Source organism: Thunnus albacares, chromosome 21 (genome assembly GCF_914725855.1).
Source record: "Thunnus albacares chromosome 21, fThuAlb1.1, whole genome shotgun sequence".
NCBI classification, from domain to species: domain Eukaryota; kingdom Metazoa; phylum Chordata; class Actinopteri; order Scombriformes; family Scombridae; genus Thunnus; species Thunnus albacares.
This window is the reverse complement of record NC_058126.1, coordinates 20,652,230-20,677,305: the sequence shown is the minus strand read 5'-3', so window position 1 is coordinate 20,677,305 and position 25,076 is coordinate 20,652,230. Positions and strand designations below refer to the sequence as shown.

Genomic DNA, 25,076 nt, shown 5'->3' with positions numbered 1-25,076 from the left:
CATAAATCCTGTCTGTTGCTGCAGCTCAAATTAATTTACGTGTTGCGTCTCCTCGCATCCTTTGAGAATTTAATTATCTCAGCAAACAGGCTCTGGGTGTGTTGAATATACATTCTTTTAACAGAGTTGTACTGAAGCCAAAACAGTACAGAGCCATGTCGTTTCATTCTGACTCTTCTGCCTTTTCTGTGTCATTCCAGACAGTCACTTGCCACGATCGCAACAACAGAACTTTTAAGAGAAAACAGCAGATGAAGTCGGGATAACATCATGGAGTGGTGAATAATGCAATAGAAAGGTAGACGCTAAATGCCATCCAGTGGGTCCATCTACTGCTTAGCTAGAGTCCCCTCTTCATTTCCCTGTCAGCACACTTGATCCGAGTCAATCCTACAGCCTCGGTGCTCGGGATTTCTGAGAGTAGCTTTTGGCGAATGGGGGCAGACCCACTTAGGCGACAGTCATCCTGCCATAAATGACAGATGGATACTGAACGGAGTTCACCTCAGGTCAGCCGAGCTGGTTTGAAGACACTTCCCTTAAATCCTAACATGGTCAGTCAGTTCACGTTCAGAAAACACACTACTATCATTGCCATCTTTCCTGTCAGGTAGACCTTTTCCACTACAGGAACCCAACGACCCATAACTAAAAGCCATTGTAACCATTGTCACAGGTTCTGCTTTTGTTTCCATTGCACTCCCCCTGCTTTGGGGACCAATTCCCTGAAGCTAAATTTTGGCACTGCTCAGGAGTGTTTATATGCAACATGGCAAACTGCACAATTAAAAAGACAGGACATGTTTAGATAAGCGCTGCAAGGAAGTGTGTTTCAATATACAGGCAATATTCTTCCTCAGAATATCTGGCGTGTTTGCTGCCTTGTTGTGCATTTGTCTGTGTGAACTGAAGATTGTTTGCACAGTGTTGGGGAGTATGTGATTAGTTTAATTACATTCCCCAGTAACATTTGGGTTGCACAGGTATTATCAAAATGATGTAATGTATCCAGCAGTGAGCTGTTTTTTCCACTAAGTAGCAAGGCAGCGTGACTGAACGCTACATTGCTATATTTTTCATTTTCTCTTTCTCTTAGTAAAACTGTGCAGTTGTGCTGCATCCTACAATCTGCTCTCCACCAGATTCCTCACTGTCACCTCTCCATCTTTGGATACAGGAGCAGATCAAGCAACGGGATGGCTTTAAGACAGTATGGAGCAGAGAGAAAGAGCTGCACCAGTAATTGGAGAGCTCTGGAGAGCTGGTCAGGGCGGGGCCCTTCCATTATTTTAATGATACTGACAGTTAAAAGTCATCACATGAAATGTGAAAGAAAATCAACATCAGTGCCACTTCTTTTATTGTTGTCTGTACCACACCTGAACTGAACTGTGCTCACCTACAAAACAGCACATAAAAATGATGAAATTTGTCCTTGAATCAAAAGCATTTATCAGTGACCTATAACTGAAACATACTGTAGTGTTTGTAAAACACAGTGGAAAAGCAAGACAGAAATACCAAGAACTTACTGGTCTCCTTACTGGTATTTAAGTAAGAGTGAGGGTTGATGTGATGTCTTTAAAACACATTTGTATTCAATGGCAAACTGACTAGGTTACAACAAGATAAATTGCTCAAAGACCAACTTAACACCCTGTTTTGGCTTGAACACGCCCCCCTTCAGAAATTCAAAAAATGTAATGTCAAACACAAACGTTACCCTGAACACCAACACTCCAGTATCCCTCTATTTTTCTGTCTTCAGCTGTTTTAATGTCTAGATTACATCTGGTGGTCATCCAGATTTCATAGAACCGCAGTTACACATGTAACTCATGTCTTAACATCTACATCGGCTATTAACTGTATGCATTTTACTTCAACCTCCCCAAATCTTCAAAGTGGTGGTTCAGAGCCATTTGAACTGCTAGTTTATCTTAGTGAGGCATCAGCAGATGCAGCAGAGGCAACGGAGATTGACAGAATAGGGGATGTGAATGAGTGGTCGAGAAGCGGTAAATATGCCCCAGACAAACCATATCTACAGCTACTATTCTCATGGGTAAGTGTGACATTGCTTTGTAGTTTGAGGGTGAATTGAACCAGGGAACATCATAGATTCTTGGGGCTCAAGAAGACAGAATTACTGGATTTTCTCTACAAAAAGAAAATTAACCAGGACCAGGATCAATTGACCATGTAATAAAGTGACAATACACATATTTTACTAACTCAAAAAAGTGGATTTAGTGTTGAGTTACTGTTTAAGGATATGACATTAGCTTGGCTTTGACCTCCAGCTCACAAGCGAAATGGGAACGTTGACATGTATGTTCAGGTTTATTTGTGTGTAGAATGTTGGGGATTAACAATGAAAGCTTTCTTGATTTGTAGCAAATGAGCACAGCTTGGCCAGAATCATTTAAATTGATTTAATACAAAAAAAAACACATACATTTTTAACTTAAATCAAATAGCAGCCTTCTTTTAGTAGTGGAAGTCATCAACTTTTAAGTTGAGTTAGCAATACGTTGTGTTTTACTCATTTATCTTTTATTGCATATTGATTTCACCCATCTGGTTTGTGGGAGAGACTCAGACATGCTTCTGTAAATGAATACTTTTCATGTTGTTTAAAAAAAGGGAATTCAAATATTAAATCAGGTTTGAGTGATGTACAGAAGCTGAAATATGGCAATAAAAGAGTTACAGCTCCCTGTCATCTTTGTTTTGACAGACGATCCTGGCACAGCACACACACGCACATGCAAACAGCCTGACAAACAGATACACACTCGCGCACACAAAGTCAGCATGAGTCGTTGGGGATTTTCTCACAAATCGGCCCCCTAAAGGGAAAGAGGCCGGCATAAATCAGCTGGTGTCAGGGCTACAGACACCCACGGCTCCTTATCGCCACACGCAGGCGGACATACTCACAGATTGATAGGTAGATAGTCGGTCTGACAGGCAGGGCGACAGGCAGCCAGGTAGAGAGGCTTACAGACGCAGGCACCCGGGGTGGAGGCAGACAGAGGGAGGCAAAGGCACAGATAGACAGGAAGAGGCAATAACACTGGGCAAAGGCAGTGACCACATGGACACTGGTCAGTTGATGTTGACTTTTCTCATTAATAAAATTGTATTTATCTATAACCTTCTTCATTTCTAAAACGTATTTAACACAACAGTGATTCATTTTACAGCAGGTTCATAGAGCTAATTAAAACTCCTGCTATGTGTCTTCTACATGGGTCCTTACTGGTACAAACACTCTCTGAGATGATAAATTAAATTTTTCTACAAGTTTCAACAGCATTTTGGGGGGAAATAAACAAAACTGAGGTTCTAGCATGAACAGTGATAGCCATTATGGCTGAACAGGACAGAAATGAACACAACCTACAGAAAAACAAATGTCAAAAGACTACAATGCTGGCCACAGTGTATGTCAAATAAATTCTGGGAATTGACCGTTCACAAAGCCACATTACCCATAGTTACTGTTGCAAGGCCTGTCAAATTTCTGATTGTCCTTGCATGGCTCATATGCAGTTCACAATGATATGGCATATGACACCAAAATTCTTAGTAATTTCTGAAACACTGGGTCCTTAGTTTTAGACAGAGGTAGACATTTCTAGCAGGCATTTCTTGCTAGTTGAAATGACTGTTGCTGGTTGCAAGTTGTAGCTTGCTAATTAAGCTAACGTTAGCTCCATGAGTTGGTTGAAAACGCAGTAACTGGCTGACTTTTCCAGATGACTCGTTTTAAAACGAGTATCTTGTGCATTATACAGTATAGTGCTAAAAGGCCAAATGGCATGGCTAATGCTGAATCTTCCCAGCAATTTTTTTTTACATAACCCGTAACTCCACAAAGTGATGTAGTCAGTTAATGATGTGCCCCTTAAGGCCTTGGAAGTAAGTCTCAGTTATTACTGTAGATTGTAATCTAGTTAGCCAGACATGCTAACAAAACACAAATGCTAAGAACCAAAGATAAAATTTGAAAAGCAGGATCATGTGCATTAAACAAAGCAAAATGCCTCAAAGCACTTACAGTACAGGCTATGATGGAGCGCTCTTCTCCCTCCGATCCTAAACACCGTATGGATCTAAACAGACAAAGGCTTGTATTACTGTCAGAGAGCATTTAGGACACACTGTATCATACACAGCTATGTTGGGTAGCAGTGCCAAACTCCATTTGTTTCCACCCATCAGAGTCTACTAGAGCAATACTAAGCTGGTGTTCCATTTCATGGACTTGTCTGTTTTGGGTCATGCACCAGAAGCAAAATGCTTTGCCTACACAGACAGTGGATAACATCTCTGATCCCATTATTTACTCTGTGGAATAGACTTACACATTCCCTGTGAGATTTTGCTCTATTTTTATTTTGGGAAGTTTTACCTTTTTAAAATCTGTTTTAACCTGGTTACTCAAGGGAGGGTTATCACAACACTCCCTTTCTTGTAGCTCACAAACAAGCACAACCTTGAAATGACTAAGTGTGTGGTATCACCCTAGAAATAGCAGCCATCCACTTGAGATGAAAGAAAATAAAACCATAGAATGATTCAGACTAGACGTATCAGGGAAGACACAGCTTCTTCCGAGTGAGTTTGACGTTTTCTCACACACAAAAACACCTCTGGTGAAAATAATAATATTGTGATATTTTTAGAGGCTTTAGAGTTGCATCACATGTCTCCTAGCAACCTTGCCTGGTGTTGATAGATGATGCTGATATAAGTGTGGGTGGAGGTCAATTGAAGAACATATGAAGCAAAAGTCAAAAGGCTGACTGGTTTCCAAATTCGGACTCATCTGAACTTAACCTATCCATAACCCTAATTACAGTATATTAAAAAACACACTTCATGGTGTAGTTTATACTCAAAAACACTCCAGTTGTAGCTTCCATTATATAGCAATCTACTTTGGAAAAGCAATGAATGTTAACAAGCACTACAAAACGAGTGGATGTTGAGGCACCATTACTGGAGACATTATCTATTAAATTTGTCATTATTAAACTAGGGTTTTTTTCCCCCCACAACAACTTGTAAACACAACATTTACATATTATCACCTTGCAAAGTTTATATTGCAAAATTATTTACACATTAAGCAAACACAAAGCAACGTTCAATGGGAGTCGTGTTTCTGACCACCTGGTGAATATATTTAACACTTGTTTCAGGTCTGTTTTTGTCTCCATTGACTCCTGAGGGAAATATCTAGCTCTTTAGCATCTTGCTAGTGACTAACTTTGCTGGTAATGAGCTGAAAGAAGCTAAAACAATCCATAGTGCTGAGAGGAGCAACTCCTTTCCATAGTAATTTGATCTATTGTTTATATGAAAATTTTAATTAGTATATTTTTAATATAGCAGGCTAGTATTGGAAAGCAGAGAGTGTTAATGCTAGTAGATGCTGAACTACTATAACTTTTAGTGAAGCTGTGATTGTCAGCATTAACTGACCCGCAACTATGGTTAGATTTTTAGATTACAGCATAATGCTGTGGACCTTCAATATGGCCACCATGCAGAATGCATGCATGCATGTATGTGTATAAAGCCTATATATATATCTATATCTATATCTATATCTACATCTACACATATATATATATATATATATATATATATATACATACACACATACATACATATAATGTAGGAAGGTAATAGTGGTTATCATCAAACATATGATTAAAATATCATCTTGAAAAATCTTGTTTTGGCTTAGTGAAATATTGAAAGTTACTCTCTTCATCTCACTAACACACACACACACACACACACACACTCACACTCTCAGTGCATACAGACACAAAAAACACATTTCTCCCCTTTTTACTCTTTCTTTCTCATGCCAGCAATAAGAAAGTTTGCAGGAAAGAGAACTCTACACACACAAACATTACATTATACTGCAGCTTCCCACATTGCTTCCATCCAGCATTTTGGGAAGTATTGCAGAGGCCCGTCTCAAAATAGATCAGCCTGCTTTAGCTTCAAAAACACAAAGCGGAAATGAGCAGAAATACCAGTCTCCCCACTACGAGTCAGGTGTGCCGTGCACTTCAAAGTCAAAAGGAGTCGTGAATGCGGCACAAATGAAGCCTCCGGTGTGCTGATTCAAACTTCCACATCTCGATAATGACCTCACTCTCCTACACGATTACTCATCATTCATTCAGCCACTGCTGAGGTGGGAAGGTAGTGCTGGCTTCTGGATTCGAGGCTCACAGAAGGTGTTAGGGGGGTGGGAGGCTTGTGTGAATGAAAGCGATTTCGAGTAGTTTGGATAAGACTTGCCTCCTCTATGATGCCCCCTCAGAATAATAGTCAGTTTAACTTTCATGTGACGTTTGCCTCTCTATGTTTGGCTTCATTAGCTCTTTTTCATCTTTAGTTGAAATGTGTGAAAGGTGTGATTGCTGCTGAGGAATCTTCTGTCTATAGCTTACTTCAGTTTGATGCTATCTACTATAACACTGTGAATTTCAGTCCTCAATCTGTATGTCAGCCTGAAAGGATGATAAACTCTTTATGCAGCTGAATTTTGTTGTGTTTACCCTTCACTCCATCTGTTCATGATACTGATTTACATGGTTTTTAACCACGCTAGCAGCATGGCTCTATGAAGGGCATTTGGTCTGTCAGACAGTTTGTCGGTCTATTGGTCCAACACTTTGGTCTACACTAACATACCTCCACAACTATTGGATTCATTGCCATAAAATTTTGTATAAACATATACAGACGAGTGACAAATTAAAGGACAAACAACATAAAGTGTCTTAGTAAGGTGTTCGGCTACCACATGCTTCAGTGCACCTTGGCATTGATTCTACAAGTCTCTGGAGGGATGTACACCTTTCTTCCAAAAGATATTTGCTCATTTGGTGTTTCGATGATGGTGTCGGAGAGCGTTGTCTAACATGTTGGTCCAAAATCTCCCATAGGTGTTAAGCTGGGTTGAGATCTGTTGATTGTGAAGGCCATAACATATGATTCACATCAATTCATACCCCTCGTGCCCTGTGATTTGGGGCATTTTCATCCTGGAAGAGACCACTCCCATCAGGATAGAAATGTTTAATCACAGGATTAAGGTGATGACTCAGAATAACTTTGTATTGATTTGCAGTGACCCTTCCCTCTAAGGGGACAAGTGGCCAGCAAGATGCCCCTCACAGCATAACAGAGCCACCAGATCCCCTCACTGTAGGAGTCAAACATTCAGACCTGTACCGGTCACCCATCTATGTTCCCCAGAGGATGAAAAGTGCTATACTCACTCATGTTCCCTCTAGATGAATTGCAACATTTAGCATTGCTGGTCAAAATGTAATTTTAAGTATGTCGGAATTCTGACATTACTAATTAGCTAAAGGCACTGCTGTACCTACAGTATAGCCCTTTTAGAGCCGCTAGTGTGGCTGTTTTTTGCTTTGCTTTTTAAATCTTTGCTTTTATTTGATATTTTGACATTTATGTGATAGAGACAGTGTTGTGATGACAGGAAACAAGGGGAAAAGAACTGGGGAGAACCGGGGAGTTTTTAGTTAAATGGTCTTGAACTCCTTGGCAACCAGTACATCCCCATTTAAGTCATTTTTTCAAGCATAAAACACCAATCATTTGCCGGCTCCTGCCAAATATGTCTACTTTTCTTTGTTATATCGTTGTTCTTATATGATAGTAAACTGAATATCTTTGTTTTGGCTGTTGGTTGGACAAAGCAAGCAATTTGATGACATCACCTTGAGCTCTAGACTTAACTGCGTGACAGATATTTTGATCCTGATATCAGCTGCTGTAATATAATTTGATGCAGTTATTTGGCACAACTTAGTGACTGAACAGGTAGCTTTCAAGTGTCTTGAATTCTTATACTTATTTGGTACCTCAGCTTGTCACACAGAAAGTGAACCCAAGACCTTCCACTGAGGTGGAACAATGACCTTTTTTCATGTTAATGGGATATCATCACTAATCTGTCAGAGAGAATTAAAGCTTTACAAACAAGGTGATAGTGAAGATACTGGGCTCAGCCCATGGGGACAGAGAGCACTGAAGCTACTGTTTCATGATGACACAACATACACTTAGATTTCAGTGGCACGAAATCAAAAAAATACAGCAAAAACCTTTTACTGTGTCTGCATGCCCACATTCTCCCGCTCCATTATTCAGCACACCTCTCAGAAATTGGTGACAGTTTGAGAACTAAATATATCCTCTCTTTCTCTCTCTTTCGTTCATTTCTGCTCGACTGTACATTCGTTCCATGTAAAGGTTCTGATTTTTTTTTTTAAACCAGCAGTGCATTAAACCAGCTGCACAGTGATGTGATCTTGAATGCAACACGCAAGTCATGTGGTGCAAGTAAGTATGAGGAGGACACAGGTTTCTCTGTGGGGCCTCTAAATGAACAATTGCTCAGTGAGTCTGAAAAGTGACCAAGGTGTTGGTCTATGCAGCTGCATGAGAGAATTAGTACTCATATTTTTTCCTTAATGTTTGAATTTTGATTTTAGAATGCTATGAATGAATGTAAGTTTCCTCTCTGGTCAGAGAACATACTTACATTGTAGAGGGTGCAGACCTATCCAGTCGCCTCTCTGTTAGCTCTGCAGAATTTATGCAAATTCATGCTCTTTACATTTATTTTTTACAATAATCGTTGTAGTTTTTGTAAATAATATTTGACAATGATACATATGACTACAAGTCACTCATCAGCATAGGGAAATGGTACCTATCAACATCACTGTGCACTGCATGACGTAGTGTGGAGCAGGTTCCAGGACACGACCGTCAACATCACTGATGACATCAATGGATTCACTGAGTCTGTGGTGGATTTAATTTTTGAAACAACAGAAGCAACTATACCCAAATGTACAGTTAAATCATTCCACAACCAGAAACCATGGATTACCAGAACCATCCAGGATGCCATAAAGCCACTCACTGCAGCCTACAACTTAGGGCTGCAGTCTGGAAACATGTAGAATTATGAAGCAGCAGCCTACAATGTAAGAAGAGCAGTAAAGGAGGTAAAAAGGGACTATAGGAAGAAAGTGGAACTTCAGTTCCAGGAAGGCAACCCCAGAATCATGTGGCAACGCCTAAGACCTAAGAACTACGACAAATTACAAGTCCACCATGATTCCTGTGCCCAACAAAACAACACCAGCCTGCCTGAATGACTGCTGCCCAGTGGCACTCACCTCTGTAGTGATGAAGTATTTTGAATGGCTGGTCAAGGATTACATCTGCTCCTCACTACCCAGCACACTGGACCCACTACAGTTTGCCTACCGTCCCAACTGATCAACAGAAGACACCATAGCACACACCCTCCACACCACCCTATCTCACCTGGACAAGAAAGGGAACTAAGTGAGATCACTGTTCATTGACTCAGTGTTTAACACCATAGCTGTCACCTCCCTCAGCCGTTCAGCTAAACATACAACAGGTGATGCTCTACCCTGCCTGAAGGATATTTACACTAGGCGCTGCAAGAATAAGGCGAGGAGAATCATTAATGATCGCAACGACCCAGATAACGGCCTGTTCTCCCTGCTGTGGTCGGGAAGACGGTACCGGATACACCAGGCCAGCACTGAGAGGCTTCTACCCTCAGGCCACTAGGATCCTCATTGAGGTCACTGCCTAAGACTGCCCACCACTTCCCCCAAAATCATACACATATATTTATCACTATTCCTATTCTATTAAACTCTTTTTAATGCATACATTTAAGGGTCTGTGATTACATTTCACTGTCATTGTACCTTATATGATTACATATGAAAAACGTGATTGGTTGATCGACTGATTGATTGATACTGTCTCTCCTGGTTGTGCTGATTCATAAAAACCCTCTATTTCAGACTTCACAAAACCAGCCCATTGAATTACAGGAAATCACATTCCCTGCTCTACCTACTCATGTAGTTTTCAGCTTTCTCTACGTGAATTTGGGCAAATTTGAAAATATTTTTTAAGTTACTTAGAACTAGATTGGGCTAACACAATCCCCAAGCAAGATGCAGAAGCTTTTACCTTTTCAATTTAAGTAAATGTAAAACTGATATTTCTAAGCTATTGAGTGCTCTGGAATTTTCCAAGTCCCTTTGCAGTCAGTATTACCACAGAAACATCTTCCCCTGCAACATTAATGTCATTCTTAAGTAGCCAAGGAAAGTGCTTGTCGTCAGATAAGTCTTTTTTTCCCCCCTGAAAAATACATTTCTGTGCAAGCACCGAATTTACATTTCACTCAAAGCCCCACTTTTCCAGTCCCCCTTTCCATTCTGTTTTTATTGTATTTTGGATAAAAATACATCACGAAACGTGTGCATCTTAGTGCGTTTATCCAAAGCTCGGTTAACAATTCTCCTTTCAAATACTCCCAGAAAAGCTATAAAGCTTGTAGGAGACTGCTGGCATAAATATGGACATGAAGACCAGTGACGCAAACTAACAAACTACCAGACTGAGGCTTAATTTCCAAGTCTGGATATATCAACATCAAACAGTTTTTTAATTGACTTAGAATCATTCTAAATGTAGAGCATAGGGGGGGAAAGGGGATATTATGAGCTGTCAGATTGCATTCATCACGTTCTTCTTTCTTTCTTTTTTTCCCACTCTTTCATTGTATGGAAGACTTGGAAAAAACAGGCAGAGAAATCTGAAGTGGGGACTCGGATATTCCCACAATCATCCATGTCAGAGTGTGAAATGTTGTGGCTTGTGAAATTATCACTCAAGTTCGGCTGCCTGTGGTCATACACACACTTCACACTTCTAATGAAGCCTTTTAAATATTCTTATTTTTTAATTCATGTGTGCTTGTGTGGAGACTCGAAAGTGAAAGTGGGTTAGCTCTTCACCTCTCCTTGGATATTGAGGGTTAAGGAGTTGCTTTAAAGTGAAATTTACAGTCCCCCCCGCACTCCTTTGTATTTTCCATCCCTCTTTTACATCCCATTTCTTCCCTCCCTTCTGCCCTTATTTCCAGCAGTCAGATGGCTTGTACGAGTGACTCCCAAGCGGCAGCCAGCCGGGCTGCCTGAAACTTATGACTAGCCATGTTCTTCAAACATCATGCCGCAACCAAAGCATGGCAGGATGACAGATAGTCCCTTCAATATATAGTGACAAACAAATTAGTGCAAAGATGCTTCTCGCTGCATACCAGATGTGTTGGGCTCTGTGGTATGGAACAGCCGATGAAAAACTGTCCACGTCCCATCTGTGCTTTGCCAAGACCATCGGTGCAGCAATTTGTGCTGAACAAAGTAGTGCAAACAGCCAGCCTGATTATATGTGTCATAATGTGAGGCATAAAACACTGCTGGGGAAGATCACACAGAAGCTTGCAGGTTTATTTGATGAGAGGAGAGGAAGGCCATTTAGCAGAAAAGGACAGGATGTAGGTAAAAGAATGACTGGATAAAGGGAGAGATAGGTAAACAGGATGTGAGGTGAATAGGTGAGGTGGAAACGCTGAAAAATGGGGAAATACAAATTTCTTGCAGTCCTCCAAACACAGAAATTGTGTTTCTTAAGTCACACTCCTCTCAGCTATTTTTCTCCCTCACACCTTACGTCTCCTCCTTGTTGCTTTCCAGCGCTAACCGCCGTCCAGGCTTGAGCTGGTGACTGTAGGGCTATGACAGGAACAGGCCAATTTGTACCTAACCTCACACCTACATATTGACTCCCACACACTCTGAAATTGGAGACCACATGCAGGGTCACATCACCATCTGACTGCCGTGTCAGCGTGGTTGTGCACTTACTGCCAAGATCGGCAATGAGCAACTCAACATCGCTGTGCGGCGTCAGGCTGCACGAGGAAGTACAGTTGGCTGACAGAAAGCAGGATAACAGTAGGAGACAACACACTGAGAGGCACAGACATTCCTGACCTGCTTAGTGTCATTACGCCGCAGACTTATCTTGCCTGCTCTGCCTTGTAAATACACTTGAGTGCTTGTTATCAAACGAGCGAGGCGACAAACCTCATCCAGGTTTGAGTCCTCAGCTTCCTCTGCATGCTTGTAAATGAGTCATTCTCATGGATGACAGCCTGCATTAATATTCTGTTAAGGAGGGAAGCGAGTGCGCATTAAATCCGCCACTTATCAGGTAGCGATCGTGATCTGTGTAGAACTTTAAAAAAAAAGTCATGCTTGTTTGCTCTTAATTGCCAAAACGTATTCCGGGAAGATTGGCACCAGCATATGGGATTCATTTTGCTTATTTCTATTCCTATTCTACCTCCGGGCCACACTGACATTTCAACTGGGGCTAAGTTCATTTTTAGGATGACATGTTGCTTGCGTGTTTCTTCGCCTTCACTCTTTTCATAAAGGCTTTTTCAGCACTCTAAAGTACCATTGTTCAGATGGTGCTATTTTAGCACTAAAAGCTTTTGCAGTTGGACACAACATTGTCCAAAGTCAACATATTTTCTGTTTAAGGTGGGAGATACAAAAAAAAATAAAGCAAGCAGTGAAAAAATTACATTTTTGCTACTTCAAAAATCATACTTTTGAACAGTACAGGCATGAGAAAGGACATTAAAAAGCTTTTATCATGACGTTTTTTTCAAATCTTATACCTGCATTGAAAGCAAGTGCGGCTCTTAGAGGTGAGTGCTTGAGGAGATGTGAACGGTGTTAGGCGGCGGTATGGTCGACAAGTCAGAGCCTTGGTGTGATCATAAGCCCTGCTGTACCATCGCACCGTCTGGTGGGTCTCTGACAATCCACTGCCGTCACACACTCTGAGCAGGTTCCTCAATGACACTCAACCGTGGCAAGTCGCCTCTCAGGTGCATAAGAGTGTACTCTGTGTCCATCTGTCAAAATGGAAAAGCAAAGAAAAAAAAGTGAGAGAGAAAGTGGCATCAGACTTTCCCCTGTGCCACAATATGATTAAGCAATTCACTGTCCACTGGAGTTCTTCTCCTGATATCCCAACTTGGAATACGTTGTTGTATTCTGTGGCCACCTCAGTTTCACTCTGAGGAAAGTAGCCTCCGCTTCCAGCACTGCCTATGAATTCAAAACGGCTCTGCTAAATCTGATCTTTCATTGTATTATATAGCGCAGGGCAGCAGGGAACTGCTGTAATATTTGTAGCAATAAATAGTAATAGAATACAGCAAGCAATACATGGCAAACTGAAAGAACATGTGAGTAGAAACAAAAAGATGAAAAAGATTTACATATTTAACCTATTGTAGCAAACAGAACAGTTCAGCACACAGAGAAATCAAATGAATTAAAGTTTTTCAATCAAGAAACTGCACATATACTGTACAATATTGATGTGTTTCAACACAGTATATACATGTATACATGGTGAAGTACAGTGCACTCAGGTAGAATTTCACTTTTATTCTATCAGATCATTTAAAGATAGTGCTGCTTTTGCCAAGTTTTGTCTCTCCTTGGCAACACAACAAGTGTGAGATTAACCAATTTACAAAAAAAATGTTTTGGCTTAACTGGCACCAAAACCTGGTTCCAACGTTATTTATATTTTGTAATTATTTCTCTAAAGCACAAGCCTCACAAAGCTGGTGCTGTAACCAGGAACCAAATTCAGCCCTGGCAATTTTCGTCTGGACTGGCCCCATTTTTCCCAAACACATGCACTTAAGAGTTGCATAAAGTAATATCAGGCTATTTATAACATATAGGCTAAGCAATAAATAACAAGTTGATACCCTAACAACAAGTGTACTTACAGGGTTTCATAAAATAATGTAATACATAAATAAATAGCTAAGAAATAGCCTAGAGGAAAAGTCGGCACCCCAAGAGTAACTTTTATTCATTTGATGATTGATATGGGCAACCCAGCTCTCGGTGCACTTATCCTACAATCCATAACTTCACAAATAAAACAAATATGACACAATCATATGTCATGAATGTAGTCTATGACAAAATGCAGTGCTGTCATCATTAAACAAAATAGCCAAAACGTTATTTTCACACTGGACAAAAACTTTCCTATGATGATCTGGAAATGTGAGAGCTATTCATAGTCAATTATCCAACATTGTGTTTGCAGCTGATCTAATACAATTCAAATATCAGGATTAACAGACAGGATTTCATTTCATTTAAATGTTCATTCACTGCTATTGTCAGGCTGTGACAAGCAGCATGCCTGCACCCTATTGGAGCAGACCCAAAGTGACTAATCAACTGACATAATTTTAAAAAAAAACAACAGCATAGCGGCCTTAAGCAGCGAATAAAACATCACATCTAACCTTAGGCAGTGAGAAGACATCTCATCAGTGCGCTCCTCTATGCCATCCTGTTGATTATTCCATCAGTGTCCAAAGCCATAAGAATGTATTTTTCTGTAGCCATAAGCATGTACTTCAACATGTAGTGCTCCATAATCTACTCTTGATGAATTTTAAAGTAAAGAAGTTGTGCTTGCATGCCATGTGCGTAATGCAGAGGGTCAGGTCCAGAGCTCCGTCGTGAACACTGTCACTACATGAGCTAACGTTAGCTAACAAGTTTCACTCGTCCTTGGCAGCGGTCTCCTCCTCTTGCCCCTGCTCTCCACTGGAATCAGCCTGCTCATCTGTCCAGACTTTTTCCTCCTCCTCTTCATTTGGTGGTGGACTGTTAATGTTATCACTGCAGCTATGCATGCTAATGCTAACAGGATTTTGCGTGGCAGTGTATATTTTGAATAAATCTGTAAAAACATCTGTAAAATCTAAACTTAAAACATTTCGTAGCATCAGCCACAAGATTGTTTTTTCTTTTTCTCTCTCACCTTTTTCGCTTTTTGGGACCTTTATCCATTTGTGTAGGCTAGCGTTATTTTTTGATACAAACTCCACTCTTTCCACCTTGATTTGATCATTTCCCACTTGACTTAATCACAAGGTCCGTGGTTTGATTGCTGAACTTTGTTGTATGTCATTCTCCTTCTCTCTCTCCCCTTGTTTTCCTGGCATGTTTCTACTGTTGCTGTAATAAAGAGTATTTAAAAAACGAGAAGATGGATATCGCTCTTATCTCTCTCTCCATTAAATATAAGCCTACAGCCAACAGCCCTTTAGTTTAGCTTAAAACAAAGACTGTCAACAGGGGGCAAAACAGTTAACTTGACTCAGTTCAAAGTTAACAAAACCCACCTACAAGCAGCGCTAACGCTTACATATTGACACATTATATCTTGTTTATTTAACAGCTAACTTGGGACAGAGCCATGCTAGCTGTTATACCTTTCTTTTTGCCAAGCTAAGCTAACCTCTCATCTAACTATTAGCAAGAAAGTTAATAAATGTATTTCCCAAAATTTTGAACTATTGCTTTAAAGTTGCCAAGGTTCAGGTGAATTCAGGTGAATATTATACATTATTGTGTGTCAGAGTTTAGTGTAAAGAGAGGGGCATTAGCTGGTATTTTTTTCTTTCCATTCATTTATTTATTTATTTATTTGAGGTTTGTTCCTTCCTTCATGATAATTTTTGCATCTTATTGTCTGTGGTAATTATTACTTTAGAAAGTTAAATAAGATATTATTTCTAAACAAATCAAATCAGAAAAGTGTGCGATTGGAAAAAAAAATCATTGAAGTTTAATCTTTCTCAGTCCCAAAGAGTGTCACACATACAGCTTTTAACATGATTAAATGAAAAGTAATACCTGCCAGTCTCAGTCCCTCGATGAGAACAAGAAATTACGGTAAATAAACCGAGAGTGAAAAATGTGGCTAAAGGCAATCAACATGAAAACCACATGTCACAGCATACATACTGTATGTTGGGAATGGTGTGTATTTACAGTCCAATATAGTGCATAATATAGTGTGCACTGTATATCACAACAAATCTACTGTGTAAACAACATAACATCTGCTCAAAAAGGCATTACAAAAACCACACAGCGCTTTCCAACCAAATTAATATTGGGAAGACTTTCACTACTTCAATCACACTGAAACTGACTGACTCCAGTCGCTGATGATAATCACATAGTATTTTGGTGGTAGTTCTGCTGCTGTGTATAAACAACTGGCAGGCTGGGTATCTACCGTGAAGACTCTCTGTCCTTGGCATTCATGGCCAAAGGAGAAAATGTAAAGCAGATGGCCTGGCTACTTTGTCCTCACTACTGCTAATCAGGTGCTAAATATCCATCAGTCTGTGCATTCCCCTTCCTCTTTTTCACACCCTCTGTCCAACCAAAGCACTGTAAAAGTTCATTAAAGGCTAATTCTACTTATTTGTTTTCCTCTAGCCTTATTTTTCATATCTTTTTTGCACACAAAATGTTGTCATTTATGAAGTTTAGAGTTATGTAGCTTGTTTGAGCTTGGTTCGTCTAGAACACTACTCTCCAATAGACACTAAAAGTGATTAAGGCACATCCTTCCAGCACAGAAACACTCATGTTTGTGATGACAGGTGGGAAATACCAGAGCCTGAAAGAAAAAAAAAACATATCCTGTTAGTAATTATTACTGTGTGGTCGATGTGAACAGGTATCCCAGGCTGACAGTTTGTTTTTACAGAGCAGTCAATATGTATCAAGCCCAACATCAGAGAAGCTGACAACTCTGCACACACTTTATCACATTATAGCCACGTTTAAATATTCAGAAAATCTTCTGAGGTGGATCCCATAGTAGTGTTAGTATTGTGTTGAAAGGATGTTTTATTTGTGGTATGGTTTTGTTGTTAGAGCTTACTTTGGCCTGAGGACTAGGACATGAACTTACAGTGATGTAGGAGATGAAATATAAAAGCTAGTTCTTTTTTAGCGATGCCAGTGGCATGATACCCTGACTTTTCATCCAGCACCATCCGGTCAAAATTTGAATTCACTTTGATTTATAACCCAACACCTGCTAAACTAGCAACATTCCCATCAGCCTAAACTGTCCTTTGTACTAATTGTGCTAATTAAAAGCTAAAACTAAAAGTGCTAATTTGCAAATGTTAGCATGTTCACATACCAAAGTAACATGGTGATCATGGTAAACGTTATACCCGCTAAACATAAACTGCTGTTCAATTGCGGTGTATACGTTCATTCATTCATACAGAGCAATGATAGCAGTGAGCGGAAGGTTTGCACTGGAGATGGCTTTGCTACATGTGTGTTACTTTCTACCTTTCTTCAACTTTCTTGACTTTGTCTTCACTATCAACAATCTCCGCTGCCGTCGGAAACTTGTAGGAGAAAACAAAAGCAGCCAATCACAGTTCTTGCGGTCTCCCTGTGGGATCTCCATTGCCAGTGTAGCCGTGAGGTGTAGTTACATTATTTAAGAGCTACAGTGTAACCTACAGCACGGCTTTGAAGACTTTTGGACAACCATAAATCAAGTTTTAGTCTTTCTACCTTTACGATGCAGTTACAGTCCTGTACCAGTAAGTGGCCTGACGCCCTCCCACTAAAGTCTTGTTGATTAATGCATCTGGCTGGCTCTTTCAAAGTATTGAGTGGTTTGATCACTAAACAACTACAAGTAGAGGTTTAAGACTTCGGAGGCCAACCTTCACTTCTCACTGTGATGGCACTTGTAACAAAAAATCAGAGCGTTCTCAAACTTACCATACAGGAAAACAAAGAAACAGAAAAACAGACATATTTGTTACCTTATACTTCAGCTTATATCCTAAATAGTCATAAATCATGGTGAGACAATGTTACAGTACACATGGGTTTTCTATGTTTCTATCTTATGACAAATATGCACACAAAAGGTGGAGGAGACACTTAACACCATGTCTTTTTTATGTAGCTTTTCACTCAGAGATCAGATTAGAGATGTGATAGAAATCAGGTCTTAAGTGCTGGGGAGAAACAATGCAGCCTCTCATTTAGTGGCTCACTGGCTTTCAATCTGAGGCTTGCAGGAAGACATTGAGAAGAAGAGGGAGACAGAAGGGAGAGAGAAAGGCGCGTGGTAAATAGAGAGACAGAGAGAGAGAGAGAGAGTCAATGATTTCCCCCAGCGCCTGTTTCAATAGTGTCTCCTGTCGCTCATCTGACCCATTCGTTATGCTGAGCCATGGGGAAATCTGATTGGGCTCATTACCCTCTCCTCAGAACTGATACAGGAAGTGCAAGGAGAGAAAGAGAGAGAGTCTCCTCTCCAGCTCATTGTGAATGGACACCATCACCAGTGTTGTCACTATCAGGAGTATATGGCCATCTGCCAAGGCTCTCCCTATCTAACCTGGCTCTTGTCTGCCTCCCTGCATTTGTGTGGTGGAAACAAATGAGCGTTGTCTCCTCTGTCTGTGTCATGGTGCATCGGGGGATGGACGTAGTGAGCTGAGACTATATATTGGCATGCATTGTCTCATTCATTGGGCCCGCCGGTGAATGAGAGGGGACGGACGACAGATACCGTGAAGGGCATGTGAGGTAACAACGTCCACATCAGCAAGGCACATTAAATGAACTTTGCACCAGGCAGGATTTATCCTCTCTGCTTTGAAGTGAGGCTTTAAAAACTGTTTCATCCTCACTGTAGATTCACCTTATTTGCCCGAATTAAATTCTGATGTCATGTAAGGTCACTGGGAGGATATTACTGCTTAACCTCTTCCTCATCACCACTTGTAACACACACAAAGGAGATATTTAGTTCTGAGAAATGTGCATTTACTGATAACACGCCACATGCTTTCTATGTTGAAGAGTTTTCAGGTGGTGTAACAGCCTGGCGGCCATATGGACTTCCTCAACAGCATTACAGTTGCTCTGTTAACAGCTTACTGTGTTTCTAAAAAAGCAAGAGTAAAATTAAGTACATTTACCAAAGGGGTACAGTACAATTTTGAGGCAGTTGAACTTCTAGTTTTCGTTACTTTGTGCTTCTACTCCACTACATTTATTTAACAGCTACAGTTACTAGTTACTTTTCAGTTTAAGATTTTACCCAAAAAACACATGATACGCTTATAAAATACACTACAGTGTTAAAATTAAATCAGTGGCTCCAAATCTTTTTGCCCTGTGACCCCTTCCAAAGTAGCAGTGTGTACTTGTCCCTGTGTCACATTTCAGATGAGTTGTAAATAGTAATAGATATTTTTCATCTTTCCTGCCCCGTTAATCGTCTCTTGTGTCCCTATGATGGAAACCACTAGACTAAACTATCTAACTGTACATAAAGTAGTTAAAACAATAAAGTCACAGCGGCAATTTTTAGCATAATGAGTACTTTTTATTTGTATACTTTAAGTACATTTTGCTACTAGGCCAGCATATCATTGCTGTACGAGATTTACAGTGTGACACCGAAAATTACAGAATGTTATTGCTGTCATTTAGGCCTGCAGAAGTGCAAATTTGTCTTGGACTTTTTTTGTAATACAACAAACCACTAGTATTGTATACAGCATCCAAATGTGTGAGCTCTCTGCAGTGTATATTAATTTACAAGGTTGAAAATATGCTGTACCTCTTAGGGAATATCAATCACACCACATACTGTAAAGCACTAACAGAAACTGCCTCTGATGTTATACACAGCTCATTCATAAATACACAGCTCATTCATAAATCAGACCAATGTGTGCTTGGGCCTGCACTTCATAAACCTATCAAAAAACGATCAGAGGTGGCATTTCGAGGATGACCTATAAACTGCTCTGCTTACCACTGCGCAGTTGATTCAGCGTCAGAGTTACTGAAAATATGATGATATTTTCTGCTCAAAAGCTACTTCCTGAGACATTTGAAATGAACTGTGTTCCATTGAAAGGGAGAAGAATTGTTTTTCAGGGTTGCTTTGAAATTAAACAGACCTGAAGAGCTCTATACATAAAAGCTCTATTCTGACTGTGAACTAACTAAAAATCCTTTGACTGCAGAATAAAAGGGTCTATTCAGGCTTTTATGCAGCCCGGTGTTGTGTGCGACACATCAGGAAGCATTGAGGATAGTGCATAGAATATGTTTCCTGTTCATCATTTACTTTTTAGGGATGGTAATGACTGTCCATCCGTCTGTCCGTCCACCATTTTGGTCCAGACTGAAATATCTCAATAGGTCTAAGTAATGGATGGCTTCCAATGGAATTTTATTCAAACATTCATGGTTCCCACCCAGAGGATGAATCTTGCTGACTTTGATGATCCTCTGACTTTTCCGTTAGCACCGCCATAAGGTTGACATTTGTGTTTTTTAAGTGAAATGTTCAACAACTATTGGATGGATTGCCATGGAATTTGATACAGACATTCATGCCCCCTACAAGATGAATTGTAATAACTTTGGTGATCTAGTACCACCAGCATTTGTCCAATACTTTGGTTTATGATCAAATACCTGCAAAACGAATGACACACACCCTCAGCTGTACTCTGTACATTGTCATTGTGACTCCGTTAGCATGATATCGTGTCATTGGCTTTTAGCTGAAAGCCAAGCTGTGTCTTCGTACGGACTAGAGATGCAAGCTACTTGTCTTGTTGCCTCCTGGTGGTCTTTCGAGAGAATACATTACTGTGCATCAGCACTGACTAGAAATGGAGTTACGTTAGCTTACTGGTAGGTTCAAAGGCCAGATGGTAGCATTATGGCCAACTATACTTACAACAAATTAACAAAACACTGCAGGGTACATTGTAGTCAAAATGATAAACCGTCTCTGGTCATAATTGGCAACCAGATATAAAAACCATAACTCCTTGTTTTGTTGTAAGGGATTACCTGGATGAGCAGGATTCTTATAGTTTCCTCATATCTATATTCACATGAGAAAACATTAAAGGAAATCAATTAATATCAAACTACTCCCTTCTAAACCTGTAAATATGAGTGTTAACAGCAGGCTATTCTCTAAGGAGAATAAATTTGCTTATTCTATAGCAGCTTCAGGTTTTAAAGCTCATGACATATTGTACACACTGTATGCATCTGTTTACGCTGATCCTGGTATCTCATTGCCCAGTGGGCCCTTTGACTTGGCAGAAGCTGTTGAGTGGGTGGTGTAGCCCCTCGGCAAAACAGGATTATCAAATATACATTACAGGCTTTTCAGGGCCCCAGTGTGAAAGCTTAGGCTCCTGTGTGTTAATTGCTGGCCTCGCTGTGCTCTCTAATTTCATGCTTGATGTGAACATTTGTCTTTCACGCTACAAAGGATCTGGATACATTATGTGTACAAATGGAAGAATGAGCTAAGATATGCTGTACCAGCCAACAGACCCTTAAACACCCCTAATTTTGACACTTTTGTAAACACACCACACAGCCTTGTTTTTTTACTGTAAATAGGGCTTCAGGGGCCTTAAAAACAATATAGACTGATTTGAAAATGGTCTGGATAATGACCCTGTTGGCTGAGGGAGTCATTTAGGGCCAAATTGCTGCTTGTGTTGGGCTTCAGTCCGTAATTAGGTCAGAATGCAAATGCTCATATTGTGATGTTGGCCCACGAGGACCAGCACAGCTCCAGCCTCAGTGTTTAGAGTGTATCCATGTGTGTCAGAGTGACTCATTGAGCCCCTCTAGTGCTGTTCAGCTGTGAGGAGAGAGAGAGCACTGGGGGCTGAGCTCATTCACAACCTTGCGCTCTTATCAAAACATGTTTATTGCACTGTAATGTGGCACCCTGTTTATGCAGCATTTAGCTCTATGAAATCGTCACTGCTGCAGGCCTGAGTGCTGCTCCAGGACCCTGGCGGAGAGAGGCAGGGAGCTGTGAGGATGTCTTGACCTCAGGCTCACCCTCTAACCCTCTCACATGAAGTCACCCTACCTCAATTTCTTCCTCCTGCTTTTTCCTACTTTATTAACCCCCCCCCCCCCCCCTACGTCTGTCCACCTCCATTTCCTCCCTCATGTTGCCTCTCCCTTACCTTTCGTTTTTAGTAATCATTAGCTGATGTTAGGAACAGAGAGGAGGTGTAATTAAGGAGCCAGACTGGTCTGTCAATTCTGCTCAGCGCTACATGAGGAGCACCAGACCAAGCGATAGCCCTAATAGGGCTTCATACTGTAAACAACACGCACACCTGGACAGCAGCAGGCCCCGGGGAGAAAACAGGAGAGAGCCACTGTCTGCAAGTTAGCTCTGATAAGAGAGAAAGTTTATCATCAAAGATGTGTGTGAATGTGTGTGTAAAAGTTTGCTTCCTGGTGTGGGCATGTATGTATTGTGGTCCATGCATGGGCGACAGAGAAACAGCCTTGTGTGCATACTCCTACTCACTTATGCTTTGTCTCTGTCCCCGTGTTGGGCCGATGCTGATCCAGGGTTTTAATCGATAAAACTATCAAAACATCTCTACCGCTGCCCTCTTGTTGACTCTGCGTGTCTCTTGTCTCTCCTCCAGAGAAAGTCAGTATGCTGTCAGCATTGATCGCTCCCTTCAAGTACATAAGCCCTGGGACCAGCAGCACAGAGGACGAGGACAGTTTAAGTAAGCCGCTGCCTCTTTTCTTTCTCTCTTTCAGCATGCTGCACTAACTCCCTCAGTGGCCAACGTAATATGGAAATGATCTCTCTGTCACCCTTATAATTAATTATTTGAGAAATGGGCTATTTGATTACGCACGGGTGTCAGCTTGTGTGATAATCGTTAAAAATCTGTATTATCTTATAAAAGTGAGTTATTAAATATTAAAATTGAATGTTCATGATAAGTAAGTCATTAGATAGGTGAGTGTGTGCCTGCATACACTATCATTTAGGACTACAATCTGCTTCAGCCCAACAGTGAATGTCAGCACTTGATCCCAGCCTGCCGTCTCACCATTAACATTCTTGTGGCAGGATCTGAGCACCCTATTTTTGTTCATTTCCCATCAGAAATGCAATACGCCACCACTTCCCCATAACTAGGTTTGAAGAGCGTATCACAGCTGTTCAGACTCAGCTCTCACGGAGGATAGAAGTGTGAAATAAAGCGGGCTACAGCCATTTCTCTCATCCTTTCTTGCAGTGTCTGCTACTCGTGCAATCCCCACCCCCATTACAAATAGGATTGATGCTTTGCATTGGCCACAGGGACCAATGTTTCCCACTTACGACACGGATTCGGAACCAATTTGGAGGCAGATTACAGAATGATTTGGCAGATAACGTCCCCATTTTTAGGGGATTTGTATTTGTATTTTAAAACACTTAAATACGAGCCCTGTGGTATGAAGTGGGCTCAGCTCAGGGAGATGATTGTAGATTTGTTCATTACCATTTCATTGTGTATCAAGTGGCTCAATCTGCCTGGAAAGATTTTCCTTGATTCATTTTGTTCAGCCAGGATAAAGTGAGTGTCACAGAGTAATAACTAGGGCTGTAGTCAACCAAAGAAAATCTTGGTTGACTGAAATCGTACCTACTCTTCAACTAATCAATTGGTCGATGGGGAAAAAAGGGACATTCACGCAATATAAGTAAACAAGCCAAGTTAGTCCTCTGAGCTAATGCATGCTAACTATGCTAACAATGTAGCGTAGTTGGCACACTACGTCATTAGGCTTTTGTTGGATATCTAGTGTCGGCAAAAAATGTTGCCGACACTAGATATCAAACAAAAGCCAGAGACTAAGTTGATGTGAGCTGTAAACTAACCACTTCTAAGCAGAAAGTAGAAGATAACGTTTTCCCAGAGCCTGACAAGCCCGGGCAAGGCCCTTCTTCCTCCAGGCAGCTCTCCTGTTACTCCCTCTGTCTCACTCACCCTGGTGGCTGTCTCCTCAGCCTGCAGCTGGGTGTGCAGCCGCACTATCGTCTTCTTCTTTTTTCCATTTTATGGCAGGTAGTAACCAGCGTTAAAGGTGCATTACAGCCACCTACCATGTTGGAGTGTGAACCAGAGTTATCTACCCCCACAAAAAAACAAAACAGCGCTATCTTCTCGCTAAACTTTCAACTTTCGACCAATCAACCAGAAGACTACAGCCCCAGTAATAACTGCTTTTTTTCCCACTCTTTTTTATTTTTTACTAATTTGAATGACATTGTTTCTGTTTTTTTCAGGTACCAGCAGTGCAGAGGTGAAGGAAAACCGTAATATTGGTAACTTAGAGGATCGCTCCATAGGATCTGCAGAGTGCCAATCCATTTTCTGCTCCGACTCTACAAGAAGTGGGAGCTCTGGTCTGAAGAGGAAACGGCCACTGGAGGAAGACAATAACGGGCACCTGTGCCAACTCCGTCTCATCTATAAGAAACTGTCCTGGTCTGAGGCACCAAAGAATGCTTTGGTACAACTGAATGAGCTCCGGCCAGGTCTGCAGTACCGCATGGTGTCTCAGACAGGCCCAGTCCACGCTCCTGTCTTCTCCATCGCTGTGGAGGTTAATGGGCTGACCTTCGAGGGCACAGGCCCCACAAAAAAGAAAGCTAAAATGAGGGCAGCAGAACTGGCCCTCAAGTCCTTCATCCAGTTCCCCAACGCTCCTCAGGCCCACCTAGCCATGGGAAACATCTCAAACCCTTCGGCCGACTTCACCTCGGACCAGGCTGACTTTCCTGACACTCTCTTCAAGGAATTTGAGTCTTCGCCGTGTTCTGATGGCCTCTCACTCTGCAACTCAGCAGCAGAGAGCGAGCTATTATCGAGTGAGCTACTGAGACATGGACGGTTGCTTCGCCATACCTTGGACCTGATGGTACAGGCTCAGCAAAGGCTGGGTGGGATTGTTCCAGAGCCCGATGCCCCCAAAAGCCCTGTGGCAATGCTCAATGAACTCCGTCCGGGCCTGCGCTATGCCTGTCTTTCCGAGCAAGCTGAGGGCCGGCGGCTGCGTAGCTTTGTGATGGCAGTGCGGGTGGACGGGCGGATATTCGAGGGCTGTGGTCGCAGCAAGAAACTGGCAAAGACCCAGGCGGCCCAGTGTGCTCTTCAGGCCCTCTTCAACATCAGGACAGCCCCTGAAGGGAGAACAGGTCTCAAAGCCAGCAGGAAGAGTTGTCCTCATTTACCCCAGGTGAGTACAGACACATCCCCAGCGCCTGTCTTCAGCTAAGCTTCTTTGGCAGCCACTCCATTTCTGACAGGGGCCTGTAAT

At 41.3% G+C, this 25,076-nt stretch overlaps 1 protein-coding gene and 1 long non-coding RNA gene across 14 annotated transcripts in view; one reads left to right on the top strand and one right to left on the bottom strand.

Annotated features, from left to right (window-relative positions):
* Window positions 1–25,076, top strand: part of adarb2 (adenosine deaminase RNA specific B2 (inactive)) — a 377,105-nt gene that overhangs the window by 289,999 nt on the left and 62,030 nt on the right. For 4 of the 13 annotated variants that reach the window (XM_044339071.1, XM_044339070.1, XM_044339069.1 and 1 more), the window contains 2 exons: window positions 22,397–22,483; window positions 24,043–24,995. In XM_044339071.1, the coding sequence (XP_044195006.1) occupies window positions 22,397–22,483; window positions 24,043–24,995 (1,040 nt within the window). The other 9 variants (XM_044339076.1, XM_044339065.1, XM_044339077.1 and 6 more) reach the window with 7 other exon arrangements.
* LOC122972204 lies at window positions 1,257–22,401 on the bottom strand. The gene is made up of 4 exons (XR_006399682.1): window positions 22,273–22,401; window positions 14,339–16,518; window positions 12,671–12,910; window positions 1,257–4,121 (listed from the first exon to the last, which is right to left on the bottom strand). It is a non-coding gene; the product is annotated as an uncharacterized LOC122972204 (long non-coding RNA).